The sequence below is a fragment of the Choristoneura fumiferana genome, chromosome 24 (assembly GCF_025370935.1).
Source record: "Choristoneura fumiferana chromosome 24, NRCan_CFum_1, whole genome shotgun sequence".
Taxonomy (NCBI): domain Eukaryota; kingdom Metazoa; phylum Arthropoda; class Insecta; order Lepidoptera; family Tortricidae; genus Choristoneura; species Choristoneura fumiferana.
This window is the reverse complement of record NC_133495.1, coordinates 3,464,308-3,483,856: the sequence shown is the minus strand read 5'-3', so window position 1 is coordinate 3,483,856 and position 19,549 is coordinate 3,464,308. Positions and strand designations below refer to the sequence as shown.

The following is a 19,549-nucleotide window of genomic DNA, read 5'->3' as shown; positions in this document are numbered from 1 at the left end:
ACGCTTATGTCATTTAATACGCGAGTAAAAGAGACGGCGCGATACGAACTTCGATTTTCGGGTTTCGTAGTAGCCCTGCTGTTATTCTTTTTTCATTCACTCCAATTTATTATACTAGATTTATCGCTGCAATCGAGCGACGAGCGACTGCATGTGGCCGCGCCTGCATCATAAGTAATGATTCATTACGTCATCCGTCACCGTCCGTCCGTTATGTCATTCGTCACAGATGTCACATCAATGTAAGTAATGTCGCAATTCTTATTTGGGTAATCGTCAGTCTATTTGTTTACTTAGTTTATTTCATAGCATTATTAAACAGATTGTATTAATTTCTTCAGCAAGTAAATAGTTATCGATTCTGAAAAAGAAACAATTCAATTAAAGTCCTGTTGTGTTATTTTCTACGGAGAATTCTCGAAACAAAAAGTATGGTACGAAGTATCGCTCATTGTTAAATAATTATCTAAAGTTTTAACGATATATTCTGAGCCAAGATCTCGAGGAGATGCCTCCCGTGAAACGTGCAGCTCGGGGCGTGAGTGACGCGGATGATGAAGACGAAGATTACAGGCGGGGCAGAGAAAGGAATAATGAGGTAAGTAAATTGATTGAAAATAAATAATATATTTAATTCGTCTATTTGTGGGTATGGCAAAGGGCAGTCAATTCTGGGATTAACAAAATTTTAGTTTTTCATTTTCCTTTATCAGTATTATTTTCTACTTAAAGTGTTGCATGATTTAATAATTAAAATAGCCAACAAGTCCAGATATTTACAAAATCAATAATCTGGCCGGATTTAGAGGTCTGGACGCCTATGGGCAACAAAGGAGTAGAGCCCCAACCAAACTATTTTCGAAATAAAATGAGGGTGATTTGAGATTTTGATATTTTACTGATTGCTTGATTGAAGTGACCAATATAGATGAATATGAATAGTTGTTTGTTCACTAGTATTTACTTGCCGGAATTTGAAAAAAAAAATCTGAATAAAGTCAGTCAAAATATCTTTATTCAATTTAGGCAAAAACATATGCAATTTCCCAGAAAAGACTTTTTGGTTTTAGCCAGTCTGTAAGATGGAACTTTAAGCTTCCCTGTGTTTCTAGTAGCCTTTGGCTTATCGAATTCTCCATTATCCCTCCTATATATCCTCCCCGGTTACACTCCGATAAACCCCGCTCTGCTTAGTACCTACTTATCCTGCATACACCAAAGATAAAGAAAAATCTTGATTGATTGACTGACTGACTCATGAACAACCAGTCTTGAGGCTAGAAAACTGAAATTTTTAATTAATTACAAGAAAATATAAAGGGCTCTGCAAAGAGGATAAACAGCACATGTACGCTAACTTTAGGTTTATATATTCTCTTTCTCACTCACTCTTTTATGTCTATCTTAACTCCTCAGGCTGTCAGAAGGAGCAGAAACAAGGCGAAGCAGCGTACACAGGAAACATTCACTCGTGTCAGCAAACTCAAAGCTGAAAACCAAATTCTAGAAGACAAAGTGAGAATCCTAACGCAAGAACTTGAATTCCACAAGAAATTGTTCATGGAATTGCCATCAAATGCACAAGATCCTAGATTGGAGGGAATAGATCTAGAGAAAGTTTTTGAAGACATACCGGACAATAAGGATGAGAAGACATAAACAAAGTTTTTGATCTGGCTCTATTAGGGTGATGTTGCTCAGTCTACCTTATACTGATAATGAAATATTTTAATAGGATGGGGATGAAATTTTATAATCTACATTTCACATTCAAGTGTCGAGCATATTTTGCTCTCACAAATAACCAAAATACAAATATTGTGAATTGACATGTAAAATGCATGTGTTATATTTAAGTTATAGGATAACTATGGATAATGTATAATAAGAATTAATCTCATACCATGAGTATGTAGAATTAATTTTAGTATGTTAAGCATTGAACACTTTCTAAACACTTAATGGAAATGTTCATTGCTATGCTTTTTAAAAAAGATATTGTAATAAAATTGCAAACATAATTTCTTATTTATTACTAAATTATTACCCTTAAACAAGCTTTAATCAGCAGATCTGCAGTAAATGGTGCCATCGAGCATCGCTCATAATAACGGCCTAACTGCACTTAGTTTCGCTCTTTTTAGGCATAAACAACGTGTGTTTACGACGCTGAACTCTCAAAAAACTGTGTGGGGGGAGGCCCTGCCTGTGGCTGCTAGTATGCCGGTATTCGCCTCAGCTGTTTAAAAGTGACAGAATTTCGTTTGAAGCACGTTAACTGCGCGTCGTCGGGCCCTATACTATGAAGTGCAAATTTCGAACTTCGTATGTTGCCGTCTCGCTGACGCTTATATTATTTAATACGAAAATCGAAGTTCGTATCGTACTGTCCCTCTCACTCTCGTATTAAATAATATAAGAGTGAACGGGACGGTACGATACGAACTTCAAATTTCGTTGTAGCACTGCTGTTCTTCGGGTGCACACTCCGTATTGTTTAACTTTAAACGCAGACGTATGCATAAATAATAAATAGACAGGCAAGTATACTATGAAGTGCAAAATTGGAGCTTCGTATTTTGCCGTCCCGCTGTCGCTTGTATCATGTGAGAGGGACAGTACAATTCGAATTTCTACCCCCTAATCTATATTGTTTTACCGCACACCTTTTTCAAAGAAACATATATATGCTGCGCTTACACCTACAACTCATCCTCTCGGTAGACATGAGAAGTCAGCGTGTTAAAACTGAACTTAAACAGCTTTGACGATTTGACGTTTAGATTTTTATTGGCAGCTCAAATGTCCGACTGACGTCATCCGTCAATTTACGACATTTTTTTTACTTCACTTGCTTACTGACTGACTACTGTACTGCTTGCTTACTCTACTGACTTGCTTGAATGACGAGTGTTTTGTTGTTTAATTTTGTGAAATTGCGACTGGAGATAACAATATAAACTTATCGCTTAAAATTACGTAACATTAATTTCTTGCTAACGTGGTAAGTGTCAGTGTTTATTAAACGAGTAATAGGTATTTTCCGCTGTAAACAAACAGTTTTCTGATAATCAAAAATAGATTATTTATTTGAGTTAAATGTTGCGTCATTGTTTGCAGAGAATTCAGTTGTGTCGCAAATGCAGGCTGAGTGTGGTTCGAAATAATTGGGCTTACTCATTTTGATGATATTAGAAAATATATTCAACATGCCTCCTGTAAAAGGCGGGAGAAGGGGCGTGAGTGACGCTGACGACGAAGACGACGACTACAGAAAAAGGAGAGACAGAAATAATGAGGTAAATATTTGAAAATCAAAAAGAAAATGTATTTTTTCATGTAACATGTAACTCTGTTAAAATCATGTAAGACTAATTTTTCCCAATTAAAAGTGACTTCTAATCCAAGATGCCTTTAAATAGTCTCATAGATCTGTCCATTTCATACAATATTGACTAAATTTAATAAATACTTCCTCCACCTTCAACCTTTTAAAAATAAAAATAATATACCTTGTTTTTTTTTTTAAGTCAGCTGTAGCAACATATTATCTCACCCCACCCCAACCCAAATTTTATAAATTAAAATAATTCAACAAATATACTGCAAAGAAACCCAATGCTACTGCAATTATTACACAATCATTTGAATACATTGTGAAATATGATCTACTAAATATTAGCCTTTATTATAAATGCTTAAAGTACTTATTTTAGCATGATGAAATTTTCTGTGGAGGTAGTTTGGGACCCTGAACAGTTTTGAAAATTTGTATAGTTGCCGCAGCAATTTTTCAGACAATGTTTTGCGCATTATACTATCAAAACCATTATATTTTAATGTATTAGCTTATCTTGTCTAATATTTCTGTTCTTCCTCCAGGCGGTCAAAAAAAGCAGATACAAATCAAAGCAGCGCACCCAAGAAACATTTACACGTGTCAGCAAACTGAAAGCTGAGAACCAAATGCTGGAAGACAAGGTGAAAACATTGACTAAGGAACTTCAATTCCTCAAGGAACTATTCTTGGCACACGCATCAAATGCACAGACCCCTAAACTGGAGGGGGTGGATCTGGAAAAGCTCCTTGAAGATATACCAGATGAAAAGGAGAAGAAGACATAGACATTATAGCTTTAAATTATACTAAGACTAGGTATAGATGTAGTGAAAAAAGTTTTTAAAGAGGCCAAGTAAAATCAGCCATATGTCAATATCATAGACTTTGACATGAAAAAAGTTTTCTCACTTTTACTATAAGATTTGGCTTGATCATTATTTAAGATGGGGATATGAGATATCTAATGTCTTGCATAAAGCATTGTTCGAGTTGGATCAAGCTATTTAAGATATTTTGTGTAGTACAGTGTGTTGAAACTTGAATTTAAAACATGTAAAAAACTGATAGAATAGTTCAAACTTGCCATCACATGAAAGGTTCTTGATTGCCATTAAATAAAAAATTAAAATGAGGAAAAATTCGAGGTGAAATCAAATAACTTGGTGTAATAATTCATAAAAACTTTGAATTTAAACTTTTACATAGTGTTCTTTTTACAGTCAATTATTTTGACTTATCTGCAAGTATGTGATTAGCGCTGAAGTTTACATTCTATTTATCACTATGAATCTTGGAAATTTTACTTTCCATTTTTTGTTTTGATTTTTGACTTTATCAGTTATACTTTCTAATTCTTGTGTTCTAGTGCCCTTTGCTAATTTTACTTTGAGTTCTAGTTTTGATATGATTTAGAAAAAATATAATTTGATATCTAATATTGGGGTCCATGTGGCACATCAGTAATTCTAATATTCCGGAATAAGGAAGTGCTACTAGTTGTTTAGGCAGCATAATGTGAAAGTTTCAACTAATTTTTTCAAAGAGTCAATGAATTACTTATACACAGTACCGGTACCTGCAGTAATATCTGCCACAGCAGAGCATGCAAAAATATCTGACATCGTACCGGCCCTAGATATAGAGTTGCATCAGATATTTATACACACTTTGCTGTCAGATATCTGCTGCTGTCTGTGCTAGTGACTGTACATGTAGTTTAATATAATTGGTTGATATAGATAACCTGTAGCATTCCACATCTATGAACTAAAAGCGATTACCTTGCTACACTTCAGCCATGTTTGTGGTGTATGAAGGAACAAAGTATTGGTTTTAGTGCAAGAGCTTTGATATGTGCCTCATATCAATCAACATTACAACAAATGTTAGATTATTTTACTGTACTACATGTAAATGTATCTTTAAATGTTTGGTCTGGCCACTAATATTTCGAACATATCAGTGTTGAGTTTTAAATTACTATGGAATGAATCCGTTGTGGAGACATTTCTTAATAATTTTTATTTTAACACCAAAATTTTGTAGAGGTTTTTTTGTGATATGAACTTACACTCAAGATACATGATATTTGTTAGAAACAAATTTTATTCTGGGCTTCGTTTTCCTTCCTTAGTTATAAACCTATCAAGTACATTTAGTTAGCTCTGGACAAAATTATTAAAAAATAGTAGGTCACTCCCAAAACATTCTTTGTACAGATTTTTTTATCTCTGGAACAAAGAAACGAAGGAATTAAATAATACAATATATACGCGTCGAGTTGACAACCTCCTCCGTTTTTTTCGTCGGTTAAAAATATAATGTTTTATGCCTACCTGACATTCAAATTGTATGTTATAATTACAAATTAGGTACAAATTTAATATTTGTGTTGTGATTACAATGCACTATAAAAGAGTATGAATAAGTTTTTATAATTAAAATGCAATTTTACAATTACGTATGATGTAATAAATAAAACAATTAAAATAAGACTTGATTTTTTATTAAGAAAATATTTATTTAATACTATAAAATGTAATTTCTAAATGAGCCATATTGTCATCAAAATAGAAATCTAAGCTAATTTGAAGCTAGGTTCCGACTGAGCGAGCTGCCTCGAGTCAGCCATTTTCAGTGCATTTTTGAGCCGGTGTCGACCAAAACATGCCTCAACCGCTAACTCAGTCGGGACCCGACAAATATTTAATCAAATAAATGGTTCTCCGTTATATCAATAATATAATACAATTACAACAGTCATAAAAGATTATCACATTTTAATTAAAAACTAAAGCACTTAAAAATTCTTAAATGTATAGTACAATAAGCCAACTTTGTCAAAAATAATAACCCGGTGCAGTCAATAGGACAAATGACTAGTACGGCTTATTTTCAAAGTAGGCGATGGTATGTTAGTTTTGCCCTACTGAGGAGTTTTTTTGAGGCACTAAATTTAGGTTATCCATTGGTGATCGCCGTGAACAAAATTTGACGTCTTCATTCACTAATAATAATCACTTTTAGAGGACGATGTACACATTTTAAACGAAAAGCGTAGTGTTTACAATACAATCATCAATTCATCAACCTTTTCCTACATCATAAAAAAATCGCAAGTTAAAACTAGATGTCGCTAGTTCTATAAATTAAATGAGTATACTCGTGGTGCCATCTAGTGACAACGTGACCGAGTTGTGCTGACTATGGCGATGAATGGCGAGTCAAAATGATCAAATAAGTGCGATTCAAGGTTTTTCATTATCCAGCTCGAGATGGTAACCAGCTTTAGGCAGCCGACGAGGAACGAACGATTAGCCATCAAACATTTTCTCGCTCACAAAACGTACACATACTATTAGTAATTATAAATAGCGGTCACTGACTATTTACGCAGCTGGCGATAATAAATCGAGGTTTACAATTTCTAGCTCTACTCGCTTATCGTCGGCGGTGAGGCTCATGCCTTAAGACGTATGCAATTGCAAAAAAAACTTTTAAATACCTAGCTATAAAATAAGCATCATGGAGGCGTACTGCTTATAACATATCTATGAAATATTTTTCGCTGTCTGAAACTAGCGTTAAAGCAGCGCTGGCCCTGGAGTAGAGCAAGAGGAATTGTCGCTTTCGACGCCAGATGGCAAGAGCCGTCAAAATGTCTAATGTGACAAAATCTTTTTTTTACCTTATCCTAGTTATCCTTCTTTAGAATACTTCTACGTCAAATTTTGATAACTAGAATTTGCCAATTCGTGAAGTTTGACTAGCTTTGACGAATGCACTAAATTTAGGACGTTGGGCCTTACGAGATTAATCAAAGGCTAGAGTCGGCGCTGCGTTAAAGTTACATAAATCATTACTAGATGGCGCTACGTTATTTCCACACGTTAATAACGCCATCTGCCGACGCGCTGACCAAGTAGTGCTTACTGCCTTCCACCATGGCGATGTCCGTGATGGGGGCAGTGTGGTGAAACGAGCGGGACTCTACTGTCCGGTAGACATTGTCATCTATGATGGAGACCGGGTATTCTTGGAAGCTATCCGACTGGGACGACTTGCTGGATTCGTGGACGAGTGTGGTGCCATCTATTATTTTCTTTCTGAAAGTCAAGTATTAATATTAGTATACATGAAACTAATAATATAAGTATTCTTGAAACCAGATAGCATTTTCAGAGCTACTGTGTTACATTGTGACTGCGTCTGGAAGCGGCGCACCACCAGCACTAGCGCTGCTAACCCTGCTGCCTACTCAATGCACACCCCCCAATCTCCCATGTGAAATTGGATGAAATTCAGTTTGACCATCCCCCACCAAAAACGAACAGCGAAACTTAATTAAGCGGTGACACCCTAAAAAGGGTCAAAAAGGGATGCACACCCCCTCCCCTATCTCCCATGTGAAATTAGATGAGACTAGTGCTTACCCACAGCTTCACACACGTAAATCATTAGATCAAGAAGCTGAAGCCGTGGTGGCCTAGTGGTTTGACCTATCGCCTCTCAAGCAGAGGGTCGTGGGTTCGAACCCCGGCTCGCACCTCCTCGTTTTTCGAAATTCATGTGCGGAATTACATTTGAAATTTACCGCGAGCTTTGCGGTGAAGGAAAACATCGTGAGGAAACCTGCACAAACCTGCGAAGCGATTCAATGGTGCGTGCCAAGTTCCCAATGCGCACTGGGCCCGCGTGGGAACTATGGCCCAAGCCCTCTTGTTCTGAGAGGAGGCCTGTGCCCAGCAGTGGGACGTATATAGGCTGGGATGAAGAAGCTGAATTTAAATTTCGGGTTTTTAAAAAAATCCCGTGAGAATTCCCGAAAATTAAATCGTGGTTTTCATTGACGTTAAGTTACATTAAAAACAATCATGTTGAATTCCATGACTAAGCCCAGCGGTTGTTGTTTCGAGTTTTTATCCTTATCCCGTTTGAATATCGGAATAAAAAGTAGCCTATGTTTTTTCCAGATGTCCAGCTATGTACATACCAAATTTCATCCAAATCCGCCCAGCCGTTTCAGCGTGAAGGAGTAACAAACATACTCACTCACTCACAAACTTTCGCATTTATAATACTACTAGAGTTTACTCGCGGCTTTGCACGTGTAAACTATTCGATCTAGTAGTAGTTACAATTGAAATTCCGAGATTTTACGAAATTCCCCTGGGAATTCCCAAAATTTATATCGTGGGCTTCATTGAGGTTGTGTTAATAACAACTGTCCAAAATTGCATGACTCTAAGCCCAGCGGTTGTTATTTCGAGATTTTATCCCTATCCCGTGGCAATATCGGAGTAAAAAGTAACCTATATGTTATTCCAGACGTCCAGCTATCTACATACCAAATTGCATCCAAATCCGTTCAGGCGTTTTAGCGTGAAGGAGTAACAAACAAACACACACACACACACACACACAAACTTTATAATATTAGTAGGATTCAGTTTGACCCCCTCTCCTCTGAAACTAAATTAAACAGTGAAATGAAAAACAACTATTTAACTTTTTGGTGGGTAAGGCCTACTATTCAATGGAGGAGTATATGCGTGATAGTTTGGCAACTTTTTAGACTTATTTAGTTTACTGCATGACTGAATGTGCCTACCTACAAGACATTTATATTTGTATGCCCTCGGGCGCAGCATAGTGATACAAGTCTATGATCAATGTACCAACTATTTTGACCTATGTTTGACAAATAAATTATTTGTATTTGTATTTGAAAAGACAGCAAAAAAGGCCAAAAAGGCTTGTTACTTGTATGTGAAGACGGGCGGCGGCTGCGGCAGCGCGGGCGGCACGAGCACGCGCGACTCGTCCGCGCGGTCCCAGCTCCAACAGCGCAGACGCTGGTCCGCGCCGCCTGTCACCAACCACCCAACCCCGTCCGTCTCTCCCGCCAGGCCGCAGCTCATGTACGATGTCGCCTGGAAGACGGTACGTTATAAAGATCTCTACTTATGGCTACTTGCTGGAAACACATAAATCTCGAGTTAGCGTTAAGCTCAGTTTAGTAGTGTCAAATTGTATGGACTGTCAAGCTTAAGCCTGGATTAACTTCTTAATCTAGATTTATTTTTTCCTGCAAGACGGCCTTAATCTCTAAAGCTTAATGAAAATTACATTTCATTAAAGTTGCATTAAAAATACCCGAGGCGATAGTGGCGTGAATAAAGAGGGACTAAAGGTTTCGAGTAGTACGACTCAAGACCAGTGACACGAGTAAAGGCTGTATTTTTTCTAGTGACACGAGTAAAAGGCTGTCTTTTTTTCTAGTGACACTAGTAAAGGCTGTAATTTTTCTAGTGACACAAGTAAAGGCTGTAATTTTTTTCTAGTGACACGAGTAAAGGCTGACATTATTTCTAGTGACACGAGTAAAGGCTGACATTATTTCTAGTGACACGAGTAAAGGCTGTAATTTTTTCTAGTGACACGAGTAAAGGCTGACAATTTTTTCTAGTGACACGAGTAAAGGTGACATTTTTCTAGTGAACGAGTAAAGGCTGTAATTTTTTCTAGTGACACGAGTAAAGGCTGACATTTTTTCTAGTGACACGAGTAAAGGCTGTAATTTTTTCTAGTGACACGAGTAAAGGCTGACATTATTTCTAGTGACACGAGTAAAGGCTGTAATTTTTTCTAGTGACACGAGTAAAGGCTGACATTTTTTCTAGTGACACGAGTAAAGGGTGACATTTTTGCTAGTGACACTAGTAAAGGCTGTCATTTTTTCTAGTGACACGAGTAAAGGGTGACCTTTTTTCTAGTGACACGAGTAAAGGCTGTAATTTTTTCTAGTGACACGAGTAAAGGCTGACATTTTTTTAGTGACACGAGTAAAGGGTTTATTTGTTTCTAGTGACCCGACAAAAGGGAGCAATAGTAAAGGGCTACTAACGGGCGCGCGGTAGTCGAAGGGCACGGGCCCCGCGTTGTGCGGCCACAGCGCGTGCGTGCGCTGCGTGCTCTCCATGCACCAGGCGGCCGCGTCGCGCGCGCCCAGCGCCCACACCAGCGACCGCCGCCGCCCCCGCCGCCGCCCCCGCCGCCGCCCCCCCGCCGCCCCGAAGCCGATGATGCGCCGCACGCGGCTCGCTGCCGACAACAAACATATTATTAGCCTACTAGATGCCCGCAACCTTGCGTGCGAAAAGTTCGTTTTATTAACCCCCGACGCAAAGATTGGTGTTATAAGTTTGACCGCTATGTTTGTCCGTCTGCCTGTCTGTCTGTGGCACCGTAGCTCTTCAACGGGTGAACCGAATTGAATGTATTTTTTTTTAATTTGAAAGCAGTTTTTCTAGCGATGGTTCTTAGACATGTTTTATCAAAGTCGGTTCAGCCGTTTTTGAGATATTGAATTTTGATGTGACAATGTCAGGGTTTTCCAACTTCTTGTTGGTTAGGTTATAGCTAAGGACGGCTGAAAAGTAATAAGGTATTTTGAGGTTGTATGATTTTATAAGACTTACTGGCTACTCCAAAACACGGTGGTTTAATCTCAAGCAGAGGATAGTGGATTAATGGAGAGATGATGCTTAGGGTTAAATTTTTATTAAAACGAAAGACAATACCGATAACAAATCTAGCGTGATCAAAATGCCTGCGACTCGTCCTTCCATTATGCTTATAAACGTGGGATGGTCAAAACGCTCCAACGCCCAGAATGACCAGTGGGTCGTGTACGTGAAAGCGCAGTGTGCGACGCGTTTTAAGGCACGTACGCACTATTTAGCGTGTCGTCTCTTTCTGAAGCGATACTTCGAAGAGGGACGACGCGGTTAGCCGGACGCGTGCGTAGCCCAACTTACACTCGGGGTGTTTGATGTTGGTGATGGGCAGCTGGAACCTGAGGTCCCAGAGGCAGAGCGCGCCGCTGGCCGTGCCCACGGCGAGGTACCCGCCGCGCGCGTACATGCACGTCATCAGACCGTGACGCAGGTCGCCTTGCAGCTTCCACGCGTTGCCTGAACACCAAACATGGAGTAAAGTGTGAGTTTATTTTACACATTGGTTATTTATAATTAAATCTACCATAATCGGGGCTTATCACGCTATGACAGAAAATCACAAAAGTAAAAAAAAAAAAAAAAAAATACCATTTCTATTTTTATTAATATTTATTTGCGTCTTTACTTATTATTACATACGGTTCTGACAGAAAATCAGCGCTGCAGTTTTTGAGGGAACACGTTTCCGGAATTGTGTATGTACTACACACATCAAAAAAGTCCTGGGATCAAAAATTTCGGATGAGTTGGTCGGGAGCCCCGTCATCCGTTGCGTGAACACTTGGCGCTTATAGCCAGGAGATGCGGGTTTCCCGTCAGTTTTTTTTTCTTTACGCTATTGGTGTTACCGGGCGCGCGCGGGTCCCAGCCGACGATGGCGGCGTACATGGTGCAGTAGCAGACGACGCCGCCGGCGCAGCACAGCGCGCAGCACGCGTCGCCGCCCGCCTCCAGCTGCCGGCACTGCGACAGCGTCAGCCGGGACGAGCCCGGGTCCGGCCTGGGACAATAAAAAAAAAAGTTAAACTTGGATTGCCATTTTTTGCTAAATTTATTTTATTTAAATGGTACGGAACCCTTCGTGCGCGAGTCCGACTCGCACTTGGCCGGTTTCTAGTATTCAAAAGTGCAAAAGTGAACCAACCTGAGCAGGAATATGGACCCTTCTTGCGTAGCGGCGACGAGCGACTGCCCGCCCTCGCACGCCGCCATGGATATAATGGGCCCGGCGCCGCGGTTGTACATGGCTTTTGACCTGCAAAAACAAGTAGGGTTTTTACATAGTTCAGGTGAGTAAAACTGTATCTATGATTACACGTAGCTCTTCACTGGTGTCGCAGCTTGTTTCATACGCTGCTTTCTCTTTTTGAGAGATAATTCTATAGTAGATAATAAACCTTTCAGAATGGCATTAAATATTTTTCTCAAACATGCTCGGAAATGTAAATGCGTTAATGTCACGAAATGGAGACATGAAGTTTCTCATTTATGGTCCCTATACCTCCTACATAACTTCTTGGCCTAGGCCATGAAGTATGTATGAAAAATCCATTATTGTCGCTGCTCTAACTTTTTAATTTTGCTTACTAACGTTAAACTGACAAAGGAAAAATTACGAACAGCCAACCAACACTATCTGTAAGCATTTGCGATACTGCGATGCGATGCGATGCGAAGCGATGCGATGCAATGCGAAGCGATGCGATGCGATGCGATGCGAAGCGAAGCGAAGCGATGCGATGCGAAGCGATGAGTTGCGATGCGATGCGAAACGAAGCGATGCGATGCGAATGTGATGCGATGCGATGCGATGTGATGCAAAGCGATGCGATGCGATCGATGCGATGCGATGCGATGCGAAGCGATGCGATGCGATGCGATGCGAAGCCAAGCTATGCGAAAGCGAAGCGATGCGATGCGAAGCGAAGCGATGCGATGCGAAGCAAGCGATGCACTGCGATGCGATGCGATGCGATGGATGGATGGATGGATGGATGGATGGATGAATTATTTCCTCACATTGTTTGAGAAAGCACTATACAAACCTCGGCCAGAACAGGGATTGCTGGGACTCCTTTTATCCGGCCTCGTTACGACTCGCAGTCTACCCCAAACTCGTCCATCAATCCATTACTTCATGCCTCTGCAGTAATGTACTATTAACACTTCTCATGCTCGTCAAGTTTGTATTTATGCTAGATCTAGGCGACATAAAATGACTTTTTATGGTCTAGTGCATAAAGTAAAATCTTCGTCTAAGGCCAAGGTAATCAGGTATCAAAGAGCCACAAGCAAAAATTAGCCGAAGATAGTGATACAGTTTTTCAGTTATCTGGTAGAAATACATGAACTCTTACAAAGAATCGAAAACGACATTCATAAAAAATGTGACCAGGAAAATGAGGCGGTTCAAACCAAATTAGGTATCGTTATTTCTTTAGTACGGAACCTTACACTAAGCGCAGCCCGACACGTTCTTGGCCGGTTTTTCTTTATTATAATTGTATACCCTATTTCCACACTTTTTTTAACAAACTTAATGCTTAAGACCCAGACGTGGTTGACCTGTTATTTATTATTATTTCAAAATTCTTAGAATTCTTTATTCAATTATCAAAATGTACTTTGTAAAGTACATTCGGCCGTTATTCTCAGTGTTAATCGGTCCTTTATAAAGTACGCGAGGAGAGGACTCGGGAGGATATTGTAGCTGTTACTTGTTAACATAAGCCTGCCCGGACAGCCGGCCGGCGTCCCACAGACGGACCGTGCCGTCGTCGGAGCACGAGCCGAACATGTTGCGCTGCGCCGGCAGCGTCACCAGCTGGTTCACGCCGGCCCTGGACACAGAACACCCTGTTTAAAACCAGTAGGATCCCGCCCGACAGATGTGATACTGGGTTAATATACAGAATTAATTATTTTTCTCAAAAATGTCCGTAAAAGTTGTCAGTATTCTTTACATATCAGAAGCATAGTTTATGGTCAGCGAAAAATTAAAAATGTTAAAAAGATTGCAGGCGGCGCTAGCTCGACAATAATGAATTAGGCGCGCCTGCAATTCGTATACAGCCCAGTCTAATGGCCGGTATCAGATATCTTGTTGGAACTCCGGACTTTTTCTATTGGTCTGAAATAGCTTGTGGTGTTTTCGGTGAAAAAATACACCTGCAGTTTATTTTTATGAAAAAAGGCGGGAAAGCATAAGAAAATATTGGAATAAAATTAAATTTATATATTTTGAAAAAAAGTTTATTCTATTTCAGAATTATACACCATTTTTTGAGAAAGCTTTATATTAGTCTCGGCTGAATAGCAATTGCTGGCTTCGTATTAGTTAAACGGACTCGCAAGCTCGTCCGTTTAATACTCATACTCAGCCAGCAATTGCTACTTCCAGGCCACGACAATAATCTACTATAGTTTTATGCACTGTGACAAAGTACAGCAGGATCGCTGTTGTGTTTTTAAGTAATTATATTTTCACTCAGCACTCAAACAGGCGGGTTTGCTATGAGAAATCAGTGAGCAAAATCGCATTTTGCTCACTCCGTGAGACAAAGTAACTTTTTATTATTTTTTTTAAATGCTGAGTACAGTGTTGGGTCTACTCACTGAATTCCAAATATTTGAACTTTACTTTGATCTGTCATTTCACTTCAACTCGAAAAAGCAAGAGATAGGATCAATTTGTCGATTACAAACTTAAATTAAATGTTTGGTATTAAAAATATATCGAAATATTTCCAAAATGTAAATTATCCCATCTTTTAATAAAGTATGCAACCTCGTTGCACGAAGGCCGCTTCTCTTGTTTTTTTTCTTTATAAAAGAATTCCGTATACTGCCTCTACAGTATAATTATTTTTGTTAAATTGAATGATTTTTTAACAAATCTATTTATCTTTATTAACAGAATCTTAATAAAAATCATATTTAAAGGTTTAATTGTTCAACTTTCAATTACCCCGAGATGAGCTTTTTGCAGTATTAAAAATAAGTGTGACATTAGTACAAGAAGTTAAGATTGCATGTTATTGAGTATGCGATTTGTATTGTAGCTACTGGACTCTTTTTATGGTTTGAAATGTATTATTATATTTGATAATAATCGGATTCTATTTTAAAAAAATGGTTTGTTTTGTAAACAGGTAGGTATATGTGGTTTTATTCTTATGTTACATTTAAATTTGTTCTCGCTGTGAGTGAAAAATTGTATGTGTCACACGAGGCCAAAGTTTTTTTGCATCTCGTGTATTTCAATCCTTGCTGACTCAGGATTCTAACCTAGAATCATCGCTGACGCTCGTGATTCAATTATAGAATCCTTCGCACTCGGGATTCAAAATCAAACTCGCTACAAAAACAACTTTGCTCTGTTGTTGCACAATAACTTTTTTTCTCAACCATCCAAGGAAAAGAACGTCTCTAGCACTTATAGGCCTCTGCAGTAATGTACTATTAAGTCAAAGCTGAATTCGTCGTAAAATAAACAAATCGGTTTTTTTTAATGCAAGTCAAACAGTAGTATCCATGTAATGAAAAAAATGGGACGAACAGATTGGTCAAAAATTTTGAAACAATACAACAATATTATAACCTAACTTAACCAACGGACAGACAGACAGAAATACAGACACATAGAGCGGTCAAACTTGTAACACCCCTCTTTTTGCGTCGGGGGTTAAACATGAAAGAAATACTTGTGTTCGTGTAGATACGCCAGCAGCTGGTTGCCGGGCCGCCACGACGGAGGCGGTCGGATCTCCTCCCCATTGTCCACAGTATCGTCATTCGATCTGCCAATACACATAACAACGTTATCCTGTTATGTACTTAGTTTAAAAAAAAATGGTTCGGCCCTGTTCATCATCATCAGCCGGAAGACGTCCACTGCTGACCAAAGGCCTCCTCCTTAGAACGCCACAATGAACGACGAATCGCTACTTGCATCCACCGATTGCTCGCAATAATGGAATGTGGTGTAAGAGTGGAATAACACATACTTTTCGACTCTATATTCCGATGTTAAATCACAAAATGTAAATCGCTAAGTCTGTGGAGGCATGAACTTTCGCATGTATGTACAATCCGTGAGCTCTTAGAAAAACCTTCGGGTTTCGGGGGAAATCGGATGGATTCGTTAGTAGAAAATGATAATTGTCTTTTTGACTTAGTGGCAATCCACCACCCGAAGAGTGCACTCGTTGTGTTTTTCATTGATTTACATAGAGCAGTTAAAACCACCACTTACATATTTATTTAGTTTGTTATTTTTCGGAAATTGATTTCCATGGCGAGTCAACCTAAACAGGGTATTTCTACAAATAGCCAATCACGGGAAATTGTTTATAATGTATATAAATATTTTGTAAAGAAGCTGAAAGTTTTAACAAAAGTATTGATCGTAAATTAATAAAGTTCAAGACCGAGTTATAGAAGCAACGGGGATTTCGCAAAGAACATTAAAAAACTATTAAACGAAAGCAGTCCAAAAAAAATAATTTGACATACCCAAGAGAAGTAGATACAGTATAACAACAGCTCTATATATTTCCAAATAAAAGAAGTATGTTAAGGTGGGGTGTTCTTAATTTAAATTAACAATAGAAGAATTCGAAAATGGTGATTTTGTTTTATTTGTATCATGACAAAAAGTCATATTGTGTTAAAATTAGAAAAAGATAAAGAAGCGTAATATTATTACAGTAAGGTTTGTTTTGTACTGATGGTTATTCTTTACATAACTTTTTACGGTAACTGAAAAGTTTTGCAAGTTGATAACAGAACAGAACCGCATATCACGATCGCGTTTCATCGTCAATACCCGAAGCATGCTTCTAAAATCCGTTGTTTTTTTTAACAACTCACGGAGTGTAAATCGTAAATGAACGGAAATTACCACTATGCAATTTTTGGGGATTGCCATGGAAATTTGGTAAAATCCCGGAATTTAACTACACTACTAAAACTACAGGATGTAACGGTTTACGCGTGCGAAGCCGCGGGTAAAGTTTAGTAATTAAATTCATACACAAGAAACCGAACCGTGTAAAGTGTGGAACTTTTTCACAATTTCGCAATTATTACTATTTATAGCTAAAAGCGATAGAATCCGGAATACGGAAATTCGTCGAAGAACTAAAGTCACTGACATAGCTGAAAAAATATGCAAATTGAAGTGGCAATGGGCAGGCCACATCGCTCGAAGAACAGATAACCGTTGGGGGAGAAAAGTCCTCGAGTGGCGACCACGAACCGGAAGACGAAGCGTTGGCAGGCCTCCCACTAGGTGGACTGACGACATCGTGAGAGTAGCGGGAAACCGGTGGATGCAAGTGGCGAGTTGTCGTTCATTGTGGCGTTCTAAGGGGGAGGCCTTTGTCCAGCAGTGGACGTCTTCCGGATGATGATGATGATGATAGCTAAAAGGTTCCACCCTGGTGCGTGATCCAGTTTCTTCGACGGCGTATATAATGTAATGTATAGCATATTACTGACCGAGCTGAGATTAGGAACGGTACTGATAGTTATTCAATAATATATTGCACTCTTACCTCAGTGATTTCAGGAATTTCTTTTGCATTCGCGCAGTTAGATTCCTCAGTTCAACTCGACACGGCGCCATGCTATCTGTAAGATGAAATTAAACTTGACTTGACTACTTTTTGCAGGTAAACAAAACTTTTAGAGCTGCAAAGCTATGTTGAGATTTTGTACACGGCCGCTGCGTCACCAGTTTCCATTTACTTGGCGTGACACGCTAACATGTCTAGATATGAATGGGCGGCAGCCAGATGATGATGATGATCATGACAATGAAAGCATCAGCTTAAACTGCCGCACTCGCGGCGGACTGCTTCTAGCTTGCGGAGCCGTCTACGACGCTATAGATACAGTGCCATATGATAACGACGATGATGTTGATTATACCCCGTTATCAAGCGGGCAATTTGGTGGCTACCTGATGATGATGATGATGATGAGGTGACTCACACTGTACGTAGCTGGCGCTGTGTCCGAGCTGCGAGTGCGCCGGCAGGGAGCCCCGCCGCCCCGCCGCGCTCGCGCTCGCGCTGGACGCAGACGCACACCCAGACTGCGCGCACGCGGCTTGCGACGCCGTCTCGGACGCTGCAACCAATGTACACAATGTTACAAAAATACCGACTTCAAGGGACTTCACTTTTCTTAGAGATGGTACTTTCATTAAAAAGAAACAGAGCTCACAGTACTTTACCTTCCTTAAAGATAGTGTTTTTGTCGCCAAAGAACCTTAATTAGGGATGGTTTTTTTTTTCGCCATAGAACCTTAATCAGAGATGATAATTTTTTCTTCTAAGAACCTTACCTTCCTTAAGGATGGCATTTTTTCAAAGAACATTGTTTTCGTTGAGGATGGTATTTTTTCTTCAAAGAACGTTACCTGCCTTCTAGGGATATTATATTAAAGCCTTAGTATGACTTAATTAATTATAGACCAAATAAACAATAAATAACATTATGCATGTCTGAAATAAAATACCATTATTGTAGGAAGTTAATAGAGCATACCTTTCATCGAAGTGGGGTCCTGAGACTGTCCGAACATGTGTTGCCACTCCGTGTTCATATGAGTCTCGTGAGACACCGACGTCTTGTGGGGCCTCCTGTATCAGATAGATAATTCTACACTAACTCTTCTTTAATACTTCTGCAATCCATCGTCGTCATTGACAGCCGAAATCAGACGTTACTTTGCGGAGGACCATATCCTACTGTCCTAACTTTTTCCGCCTGAAGCCCACCATATAAATATTTTGAAAAAAATTGACAAAGCAATTAGAATCTAATTGTTTTGAGAATAAAGTCAAAGTTCCGTCAAACTGCCATGGTGTAAAACACTAGAAAAATAAAAGAATTTTTACTTTGTTACATTGTCAGAGATTCCATATTCCCTTGAACTTATTGTGTACATTCTATTGCACATTAGGCCGCACGAGGTTAACAGACTCGTAGTACTTGACCTAGACGTGGTTCACCAGCTTTGTTATTTTGGATATTATTTCATAATTCTCAAAATTCTTGTTAATTGGTCCTTTATAAAGTACGTGAGGGCTCACGAAATTAAAGTAAATTTAAAAAAATCACCTTGCTTGCTAATGGCTGCGGTACAACAGTGTGTTTATTAGAACCTCTAAAATAATATATTTATTTTTTATAACATGTTTATTTTGTTCGATTAAACAGAGACGGCATCACAGGTAATCTGTGAAATAACGGGAAACAGGGTAGTCAGCCACTTACCTGTTCTGAGAGGTGTACAACTTGTCCATGGGCAGTGCGTCGGCGCCGGTGTCCAGCTGCACGGAGCGCGAGATGCTGGAGTTGGTCAGAGACAGGCGGCCCGGCGCGTCCGTTATATGCTAACAACAAACAATCATCATCATATCACCCGTAGGTCATCCACTGTTAGACATAGGCCTCCGCCATAAACCTCTTGCTTCGGTTGGGAGCGGCCTGCATCTACCGTGAACCCGTGGCCTTAACCAGATCAGTTTTTATTTTCTCTTATAAAGATTAAACGACCATAGTCCAACGACCATATAATCGCATTCGCACTCGTAAATGCGAGGAATAGGGCAATCGGTACATCACTACCAAGTGTATATCGAAAATCTCTGAATGCAGTTTTCTTTTGATTGTGAAA

At 39.3% G+C, this 19,549-nt stretch overlaps 3 protein-coding genes across 3 annotated transcripts in view; 2 read left to right on the top strand and 1 right to left on the bottom strand.

The window, feature by feature from the left end:
- The first annotated feature begins 220 nt into the window (after nt 1-220).
- Nucleotides 221-2,021, top strand: LOC141441583 (CCAAT/enhancer-binding protein gamma-like). The gene is made up of 2 exons (XM_074106361.1): nt 221-598; nt 1,417-2,021. The coding sequence occupies exons 1-2, from the start codon at nt 509-511 to the stop codon at nt 1,657-1,659; spliced, it is 333 nt and encodes a 110-aa protein (XP_073962462.1). The 5' UTR covers nt 221-508; the 3' UTR covers nt 1,660-2,021.
- An 806-nt stretch (nt 2,022-2,827) lies between these two features.
- On the top strand, nt 2,828-5,833 carry LOC141441582 (CCAAT/enhancer-binding protein gamma-like). Its single transcript, XM_074106360.1, has 3 exons — nt 2,828-3,004; nt 3,121-3,299; nt 3,883-5,833. Exons 2-3 carry the CDS (start codon nt 3,186-3,188, stop codon nt 4,123-4,125), a joined length of 357 nt encoding a protein of 118 aa, XP_073962461.1. The 5' UTR covers nt 2,828-3,004; nt 3,121-3,185; the 3' UTR covers nt 4,126-5,833.
- The window catches only part of Vps15 (vacuolar protein sorting 15), a 33,177-nt gene continuing 19,458 nt past the window's right edge, over nt 5,831-19,549 (bottom strand). Inside the window, exons 18-29 of the mRNA XM_074106359.1 lie at nt 19,147-19,265; nt 18,415-18,509; nt 17,857-17,994; nt 17,418-17,493; nt 15,564-15,659; nt 13,578-13,700; nt 12,005-12,115; nt 11,709-11,860; nt 11,161-11,316; nt 10,248-10,444; nt 9,104-9,273; nt 5,831-7,446 (exon numbers count right to left, since the gene is read on the bottom strand). Of these exons, the coding sequence (XP_073962460.1) occupies nt 7,218-7,446; nt 9,104-9,273; nt 10,248-10,444; nt 11,161-11,316; nt 11,709-11,860; nt 12,005-12,115; nt 13,578-13,700; nt 15,564-15,659; nt 17,418-17,493; nt 17,857-17,994; nt 18,415-18,509; nt 19,147-19,265 (1,662 nt within the window). The 3' untranslated portion in view covers nt 5,831-7,217. The remainder of the gene's footprint in view (nt 7,447-9,103; nt 9,274-10,247; nt 10,445-11,160; nt 11,317-11,708; nt 11,861-12,004; nt 12,116-13,577; nt 13,701-15,563; nt 15,660-17,417; nt 17,494-17,856; nt 17,995-18,414; nt 18,510-19,146; nt 19,266-19,549) is intronic.